Source organism: Cnephaeus nilssonii, assembly GCF_951640355.1.
Source record: "Cnephaeus nilssonii genome assembly, chromosome: 5".
In the NCBI taxonomy this organism is placed as follows: domain Eukaryota; kingdom Metazoa; phylum Chordata; class Mammalia; order Chiroptera; family Vespertilionidae; genus Cnephaeus; species Cnephaeus nilssonii.
In genome coordinates, this window is record NC_137076.1 from 81279275 (window position 1) to 81289419 (window position 10145).

Genomic DNA, 10145 nt, shown 5'->3' on the forward strand with positions numbered 1-10145 from the left:
ATGGAGATCAGAGGAGTGCTCACTTTTCGGAAAAGGCAAGTCGCAATTCTCTTTGTTTTGCTGGGATTGTCTGAGGCGGGTCCTGAATCTGTGCGTTATTCTGTGGCAGAGGAAGCAGATATTGGCTCTTTTGTGGCCAATCTGGCAAGGGATCTGGGGCTTGGGGTAGAGGAACTGTCCTCCCGAGAGGCCCGGATAATTTCTGATGATAATGGAAGGCATTTGCATCTCAATTTATTGACTGGGGATTTGCTCCTAAATGAGAGACTAGACCGAGAGGAGCTGTGCGGCTCCGCGGAGCCCTGTGTGTTGCATTTTCAGGTGTTATTGCAAAAGCCTTTACATTTTTTTCGGGCTGAGCTGCACATCAAAGATATAAATGATCACTCCCCTACATTCCTGGACAAGGAAATACTTTTGAAAATATCAGAAGGTACTACTCTTGGAACCACATTCCCAATGGAGAGTGCCCAAGATTTGGACATAGGAAGCAACAGTCTCCAAAACTATACAATCAGCCCCAATTCTCATTTCTACATTAAAATTCAAGATAGCGGTGATGGAAAGATATACCCAGAACTGGTCCTAGACAGAATGTTAGATCACGAAAAGGAGCCTGAGCTCAGATTAACACTTGTAGCACTGGATGGTGGATCCCCACCCAGGTCTGGGACAACATTGGTCCTCATCGAGGTCTTGGACATCAATGACAACTCCCCTGAGTTTCCGCAGAGGCTCTATGAGGTGCAGGTCCCAGAGGACACAGCTATTGGCTCCTGGATAATCACCATCTCTGCTAAGGATTTGGATGCAGGACATTATGGGGAAATATCTTACATATTTTTCCATGCATCTGAAGATATTCGTAAGACATTTGAAATCAACCCAGCATCTGGTGAAGTTCGTTTGATATCTAGCTTGGATTTTGAAGTAATACAGTCTTACACTATAAATATTCAGGCAACAGATGGTGGGGGGCTTTCAGAAAAATGCACTCTTCTGATTAAAGTAATGGATATAAACGATAACGCACCAGAAGTGACCATGTCATCAATTACAAACAGAATTCCAGAAAATGAGCCACAGACCTTTGTCGCTGTTTTTAGTATTCGAGACCAAGACTCTGGAGACAATGGAAGAATGGTTTGCTCTATTCAAGATGATCTCCCTTTTATCCTGAAACCAACATTTAAGAATTTTTTCACTCTGGTTACCGAAAAAGCACTGGACAGAGAGATGAGAGAGGAGTATAGCATCACCATCACTGTCACTGATTTGGGAACCCCCAGGCGGAAAACCCAGCACAACATAACCCTGCTGGTCTCCGACGTCAACGACAACGCCCCCGCCTTCACCCAAACCTCCTACACCCTGTTCCTCCGCGAGAACAACAGCCCCGCCCTGCACATCAGCAGCGTCAGCGCCACAGACAGGGACGCGGGCGCCAACGCCCAGGTCACCTACTCGCTGCTGCCGCCCCACGACCCGCAGCTGCCCCTGGCCTCGCTGGTGTCCATCAACGCGGACAACGACCACCTGTTCGCCCTGAGGGCGCTGGACTTCGAGGCCCTGCAGGCGTTCGAGTTCGGCGTGGGCGCCACGGACCGCGGGTCGCCCGCGCTGAGCAGCCAGGCGCTGGTGCGCGTGCAGGTGCTGGACGCCAACGACAACTCGCCCTTCGTGCTGTACCCGCTGCAGAACGGCTCTGCGCCCTGCACCGAGCTGGTGCCCAGGGCGGCCGAGCCGGGCTACCTGGTGAGCAAGGTGGTGGCGGTGGACGCAGACTCGGGCCAGAACGCCTGGCTGTCGTACCAGCTGCTCCGGGCCACGGAGCCCGGGCTGTTCGGCGTGTGGGCGCACAATGGCGAGGTGCGCACGGCGCGGCTGCTGGGCGAGCGCGACGCGGCCAAGCACAGGCTGGTGGTGCTGGTCAAGGACAATGGCGAGCCCGCGCTGTCTGCCAGCGTCACGCTGCACGTGCTGCTGGTGGAGGGCTTCTCGCAGCCCTACCTGCCGCTGCCCGAAGCGGCGGCCGAGCAGGCGCAGGCCGACCCGCTGACCGTGTACCTGGTCATCGCGTTGGCCTCGGTGTCATCTCTGTTCCTGTTCTCGGTGCTGGCGTTCATCGCGGTGCGGCTGTGCAGGCGGAGCAGGGCGGCCTGGGTGGGTGGCTGCTCGGTGCCTGAGGGCCACCTTCCGGGCCACCTGGTGGACGTCACCGGTACTGGGACCCTGTCCCAGAGCTACCAGTATGAGGTGTGTCTGATGGGAGGTACTGGGACAGATGAGTTTAAATTTCTGAAGCCGATTATTCCCAATCTTCCAATCCATGACACTGGTAGGAATGTAGAGGAAAATGAGAACGTTAGGAATAGCTTTGGATTCAACATCCAATAAAATTTTTATTTTAAACATTTAGTCTTTCATTATTTTGGCAAACTGGGAAATACTTTGCCAATTTATACTGGATTTCAGTTGTACAGTAGTTGCATGTATTATTCCTGACGCTCTTGCATTTGCTTTACAAATCTTTATTAGTTTGTGTGTCTTCTGTGTGTGTGTGTGTGTGTGTGTGTGTGTGTGTGTGTGTGTTTCCATTTATTTTGTCAAAAATGGCATATTGGTCTGGCCAGGTCGCTCAGTTGGTTATAGTCATCCTGGTACACCAAGGTTGGGAGTTCAATTCCTTTTCAGGACTCATACAAGTATCAACCAATGAATGCATAAATAAGTAGAACAACAACTTGATGTTTCTCTCTCAAATCAATTTTAAAAGTTGAAAAATGGCATATTAATGAAGTTATTGCTCATTTTTTGTGGTAATAGTGTTGTTATGCAAAACAATGTTGTTGATTATTTGGAATTGCAATCTAATGTTTTAAGAGTGAATTCCACAATATATGTAATTTACTTCTAGACATTTCGTTAAAGCATAGCTAAAGCAAAGATTTTAAATGCTGCTGAATCTGGGTGAAAAGTATATTGGATTTTATCATATTATTCTTCTTGAAAAAATTTCATCATAAACATTAAAAAATGCTAATTTACTGTATTCAGTAGTAGAGTACCTTTTTTGTTAGTTTATAGTAAAGTGTTTTTCAAGATTTTACTTTTTGACAAAATAAAAGTGACCACATTGGAAATTATTGATTTCTTAAGTAACTTTTCTTTATTGTTGTTGATGCTATTGTTGTTTTGGGAGAAGAGTCTTATAATGTTCTGATACTTTATATCCCTGTTTTGTTTTCTGTAAATATACCCTGTTTGCTAGTTTAAATTTGTATTATTTTATATTGTTTATTACTTAACTAGAATGTAGTTTATGGTATTACCTTGAGTAAACAATCCTCCAGCAGAAGAGTACAGGTGAAAAAATTTCTTAAGAAATTGAAATGAAAATTCAAACTGTTAATGAAATAAAGAAGAAAGACATTGGATTTATAGTACAGTGCCATATACCCATATAATACCATATTTGTAGAAAATACAAATATATAAATAAACATAATGGAAGGAGAGAAGAAAGAACAGATGTAGGAAAGAAGACATGTGTTTATATGTAGGAGGATTAGGGTGCAGTGAGAAGTGAGAACTATATCAATGTCCATGACAGAAACTGTCTCTTCTAAGAGATTGTTTAAATTGATTGCAGCATTATGAAGTTGATTTAGTAGTGACCAGTTGCTAAAAATAGATATTATTTCTCTATGCTTTTGAGAAGATCAATCGCCTGTACCCCATGAAACCTAAGAATTTACTTGTAATTTTGAGACATACCAAGTGATATGTTACATTTTTAATTAGGATGGTATAGATTATGTAGACCAACACTTCCACTGAAAATAATGACCTAAAAAGGCACATATATTGTCAGGTCACAGTTACAATTTAAAAGTAACCTTAAGAGATAAATGAGACCCATATCCACTTTTTCCCTGGGAACACTTGGAATCCTGGGAATTGTGAGCCTCTATAATGAGGGAGAAGCATAACAAATTAAGAAATTTATAGAAGACCCTCACATTAATAAATATGAATCCCTAAGAACTATATCTTAACCACTAGGAGGGTGAGCCTTCATGTGGAATAACAGCTTTGAACTTGAATTTTGATTTAAGGTGACAGATCCTAATAGAACCAAATGCAAACCTTCTATGAAGGTTTATTCATTCTAAGCCTAGAACTATTATATAAATAATTTTGTTTAACTTTAACACAAAAATAACTGCATACATAAAGAAACATGACACTATAAGTGAGAGCCAGCAGGAGGGGAAAAAGAACACAGAAATAAATTTGCAAACACTTCAAATATCTTAATTATTGGACACAGTCCATAATATGCTAATCACTTTAATTGAAATAAAGTTATACTTAAAGATGTACAGACAATAAATCTGAAAAGTTAGAAGACAACAGAATAGAACTCTTAGAACTGAAAAATATGATAATCAAAATTTGGAACTGAATAAAAAGTTTTAATAGAAAATAGATATACCCAAATAAAGAATTCATGGAGTGAAAGAAGTCAGAATATAATTTATCCAGCATGCAGCTCAGAGAGTTAATAAGATGAAAAATACAAAGAAGATGGTTAGAAACATAGAACAGAATAAAAAGGTTTAACATATATTTAACCAGAATTACAGAAGAATCAATTATTTGAAAAAAATAATTGCTGGGAATTTCCAGAATTGATGAAAACACCAATGTAGTTTCAAGAGATCCAAATAAACCTAGCAGGATAAATAAAAGATATTCATACCGTGCTCGCTTCGGCAGCACATATACTAAAATTGGAACGATACAGAGAAGATTAGCATAGCCCCTGCACAAGGATGACATGCAAATTCATGAAGCGTTCCATATTTAAAAAGATATTCATACCTAGAAACATAATTGTGAAATTTCAGAAAGCCAAAGACAAAGAAATATTTTTTTAAAAAGTGACAACCATGGGAAAAAGCATTTAACCTTTAAACACAAGACTATTAGAGTGACAGCTATGTTCCATGTTGACAATTTCTCAACAGTAGCAATGGAAACTAAAAGAAAATAAGATATCTTCAATGTGCTGAAAGGCTCAGTAGTTGAGTGTTGACCCATGAACCAAGAGGTCCCCCATTTGATTACTGGTCACAGGCCCCAGATGCGGGCTCTATCCCCAGTAGGGGGTGTGCAGGAGGCAGCCTATAGATGTCTCTCTTTCATCAATGTTTTCTACCTATCCCTCTCCCTTCCTCTCTCTCTTTTTTTTAATATAAATCTTTATTGTTCAGATTATTACAGGTGTTCCTCTCCCCCCCCATAGCTTCCCTCCACCTGATTCCCCACCCCACCCCATGCCCTTACGCCCTGTCACTGTTTTCATCCATAGGTGTAAGATTTTTGTCCAGTCTCTTCCCTCATTCCTCACACCCCCTTTCCCCTGAGAATTGTCAGTCCACCCCCTTTCTATGTCCCTGATTCTATTATATTCATCAGTCCATTCTGTTCATCAGATTTTTTATTCACTTGATTTTTAGATTCACTTGTTGGTAGGTATGTATTTGTTGTCATTTTGTTGTTCATAATTTTTATCTTTACCTTTTTCTTCTTCTTCCTCTTCTTAAAGAATACCCTTCAGCATTTCATATAATTCTGGTTTGGTGGTGATGAACTTCTTTAGCTTTTTCTTGTCTGTGAAGCTCTTTATCTGACCTTCAATTCTGAATGATTGCTTTGTTGGGTAGAGTAATCTTGGTTGTTGGTTCTTGCTGTTCATCACTTTGAATATTTCTTGTCACTCCCTTCTGGCCTGCATAGTTTCTGTTGAGAAATCAGCTGACAGTCGTATGGGTACTCCCTTGTAGGTAACTAACTGTTTTTCTCTTGCTGCTTTCAAGATTCTCTCTTTGTCTTTTGCCCTTGGCATTTTAATTATGACATGTCTTGGTGTGGTCCTCTTTGGATTCCTCTTGTTTGGGGTTCTCTGCACTTCCTGGACTTGTAAGTCTATTTCTTTCACCAGGTAGGGAAAGTTTTCTGTCATTATTTCTTCTAATAGGTTTTCAATATTTTGCTCTCTCTCTTCTTCTGGCACCCCAATAATTCGGATGTTGGTATGCTTAAAGTTGTCCCAGAGGCTCCTTACACTATTGTCATAGTTTTGGATTCTTTTTTCTTTTTGTTTTTCTGGTTGGGTGTTTTTTGTTTCCTCATATTTCAGATCTTTGGTTTGATTCTTGGGGTCCTTTGATCTACAGTTGAATTTCTGTATATTCTTTATTTCAGACAGTGTATGCTTAATTTCTGACTGGTCCTTTTCCATTTTTTTGGCATTCTCATTAAGGTCCTTGAAGGTCTCACTAAGCTCCTTAGAAGTCTCACCAAGTTTCTCAGTGGTTTTTAGAAGATTCTTGAGTAACCTTATAAATGTGGTTTTGAAGTCTATGTCCAGTAGTTTGCTTTCCTCCATTTCTTTCGTGAGATGTTTCTTTGTCTCCGCATTTTGCTGCTTCCCTGTGTTGATGGAGTGGAAGAACTGCTGTGCTGGAGACACGCTTATGGGGCAGGACTTGCTTCAGTGGGGCTTTGGTGCTCACTGAGTCTGCCTCTTGAATATGTCACTTATGGATGTGAGTAGTTGAAATCTGGTGTCATCTCACACTGACCACTAGATACACTAGCTTCTGGATCTCCAATGGGGTGCAGGTCAATGACTGTCTGAGGCCACCCAGCAGAACAACAGTTTTCTCCTCTTTGCTTGGGGTTTGGAGGTTTTGGAGCTGTCTGACCAGAGCTGCAGTTTGTTAGGTTAAGCTGCGATAGGGCAGGCCATTTATATGCAAGAGCTGCTGCATGGAGCTTGGGTGGGTTTGTAGATAGTGCGGGGTGGGGTCTCAGGGAGTCACTAGGCTAGGGCGTGGCAAACAGCGATGGCTGCCAGTTAGCCATCCCTGCGTCTCCGCGTTTCCAACTCCCCACGACCTGTGCCCCAGCGCAGTAAACAATGATTGCTGTGCACACCTCTGCAAGAAAGCCACCCTCACTTTCCGACCCGATGGCAGACAGTCCCGCTTCTCCCCGTAGGAGTTTGGGTCCCCAGTGTCTCCCCAGAAACTGGAGTTCAGAGTAATAGGGAGCTTGCCTCCCTTCAGGTTAAAAAAAGCAGCACACCCAGTCGCCTGCCGCCAGCCCGCGTGCCTCCGTACCTCAGCTTTTCAGCGCTTGTGCACGTCTCAATGCTCTTTTCCCTTTCCTTCTAGTTGTAGACCTTCCACTCAGCCAGCTTTCCCGTGGTTCTGGGTGATAGACGTTTTGTCTTTTAGTTGTAGTTTTGAAATTGTTATGCGAGGCAGCAGTTTAGGTGATTACCTATGCTGCCATCTTGGTTTCCTCCCTCTCTCTCTAAAATCAATAAATATATATACAAATGTGTTGAAATAAATTAGCAAACTGTCCTACCTAAATTGTTTTTGCACATAAGAGTCATCAAATGAGAGCCCTGGCCAGTTTGGCTCAGTGGTTTGATTCTTAGTGAAGGGCACAGTCGGGATGCCAAGTGTCTCTCTCACATGGATATTTTCTCTCTCTCTCTCCCCTCCCTCCTACTCTCTCTATAAATAAATGGAAAATCGTCCTCTAGTGAGGATTAACAACAACAAAAAAGAATCATCAAATGAGAGAATCAAATCAACTGGATATCAGTTTGGTTTTAAATGAATCAAGATCATAAGAGAGAATTGCTGTAAAGACATTTTACTCTCAAATATACAACTTCTTATAGTTTTCCTCTGTCCATGTCTTACCACAATTCTGAATTAAGGAGTTTCTAGCCTTCTTCATCTCTAGTAACATCCACTTTTAGTCTAGTCAAGTCATCTATGAGTATGGCCACTTCCTGAAGATTGTAGTCTCGAAGAACTGAAATCACATATTCAAACATACTTCTCTTAATCTACAAGTTATATTCTTCCTTGAAGGGCTCCAATCACCACTTATACCAATAAATTCTAAATTTGTCTCTGCAACCCAAACCTCTTTTCTCACTTGCATTTATATAATGGAAACTCATTTACATAAATATTTAAATGGATGCTCTATGGATACCTCAAACTCAACATGTTTTAAGTTAAAAATTTCCCTTCCTAAAAAAGAAACATCTTCTCCAGCTCTATACCCATTTTTCACATCTCCCCTTGTTGTATGTACTTTATCAGTTAATAGTGCTATCATTTACTCAGTTCTCTCAGCCTCAGTTCCTTCTTATTCCAGTGCCTCTATATCTAACCTATCACCACATCCAATATGTTTTATCTTGATTATTTTAATTACTGCATTTCTAGTTGAAGCCAATCTCATCTCTTACCTGTATTATTGCAACAACTTCTAATCAGTCTCCTGCCTCAAGTCTTACTCCTTTCTAATTTATTCTTAACTCTGAAATGGGATGATCTTTTGAAAAGTAAAAATATGGCCATGTCATTTTTCTATTTAAAACCCTTTCATAATCTTGCATTTCCACTAATGTAGAGGTCGAATGGCATGACACAAAATATTTGCTTATCTTTTCAGTCTCAACTCTCACAGTTTCTTTCCTTTTGCTGTATTGCTCAACCATATTGATCCTATTTCAGTTCTTCCAAAACATGTCTTTCATTTTTTTTAATGATTAACTATTTTTTTCAAATATATTTTATTGATTTTTTTACAGAGAGGAAGAGAGAGGGATAGAGAGTTAGAAACATCGATGAGAGAGAAACATCGATCAGCTGCCTCTTGCATACCCCCTACTGGGGATGTGCCCGCAACCAAGGTACATGCCCTTGACCGGAATCAAACCTGGGACCCTTGAGTCCGCAGGCCAACGCTCTATCCACTGAGCCAAACCGGTTTCGGCATGTCTTTCATTTTGGATATCATGCTTTTAGCTTTCCTGAAAATTTCACCCCACACTGAATTTTTGTTTGGATTACTCATACTCATCTTTTATGTATCAATTTAGAGTCTCCTTTTTCCAGAGAAGTTTTTCCTATACTTCCAAATTCTGGTTAGATAACCCTCACCTTTGCTCTTATAGTTGCATACACTTTTGCTATCATGCAATTCAGTATGCTCTATTTTTAATGTGTCATCACTTCTCTGCCTCCACATTTCAGGACAGAGACTATGTGTGTCTGTTTACTACTCTATTCCTAATATTTATCACCAGGCCTAGTACAAAATATATGCTCAATAAATATTTGCTGAACAAATTGTTGAATGGATGCTTTTGGAAGACCTGGATCTGCAAAATGAAACTCAGTTCCACAACTACTAGTAAATTGGGGTCTAGTTCAACTTTTTTTAATGTTCAAAAACTAGACATATGTTATTCATTACTGTTGAGTATTTATTTACTTTTTACTGCTGCCAGATAAGTCTCCTATGGAGTATCCCTAAATAAATGGTACCATTTACCAAATCTGAAATGTCAGCCTCCCCAAAACAACTATTTGCATATACCAGGTTTAGTTTCCAGTGAACCTTATTCTTATTGTCTTAGAGTACTTGTTGACAGCTAGGAACAACTAAGACTGCTAGTTTTCCTGGAAACCTCTTGCCCACTAAGTCTATTACATAAAAGAGTTGTTCTAACTATTTTTAGTTGTTTTATATATTGTCTTCATAACTTATTTGAAGATGGGGCTGTATCTTCAATATATGCTTTTTATAGCCACCACAGTTCTAGCCAATTGTGGTTTACTGTGTTAAGGAATGAACAGCAACAGTATCACATATCACAAAGAATGCAACTTAGAAAAGAAAATAGGAGTTTAGGAGGGAATATCATTTAAATCCATCAATAAACACACAAGGTAAATTAATCTTCTGTCTCAACTTACTTAATTTTGTTTAAAACCTGGGAATCTGTAGAGTCACTTGGTGGCGCTGCAGGATAAGATAGGGTAATTTTTGTTACATCAGAAGCCACTGGCTTCCATTAACCAGTGGAGCTGAGAGCGCTAAAGAAGCAGGGAGGGGAAAAGAGGCTTTCAAAAGAAAGCTAGGCGGCCAACAAAAGCCTCACAACAGGATTATAAATCTATACATCACCAAAGGTCCAGGCTGATAGAGAGGAGCAACTCCTGGAGCTGTTTGAGATTGAGCTGAAACATTTCCAA

General features: G+C 40.8%; 1 protein-coding gene across 1 annotated transcript; it reads left to right on the top strand.

The window, feature by feature from the left end:
- Window positions 1-2397, top strand: LOC307099475 (protocadherin beta-14-like; the record flags this gene model as incomplete). Its single annotated transcript, XM_079771060.1, has 1 exon — window positions 1-2397. One exon carries the CDS (start codon window positions 1-3, stop codon window positions 2395-2397), a length of 2397 nt encoding a protein of 798 aa, XP_079627186.1.
- Window positions 2398-10145: the final 7748 nt, after the last annotated feature.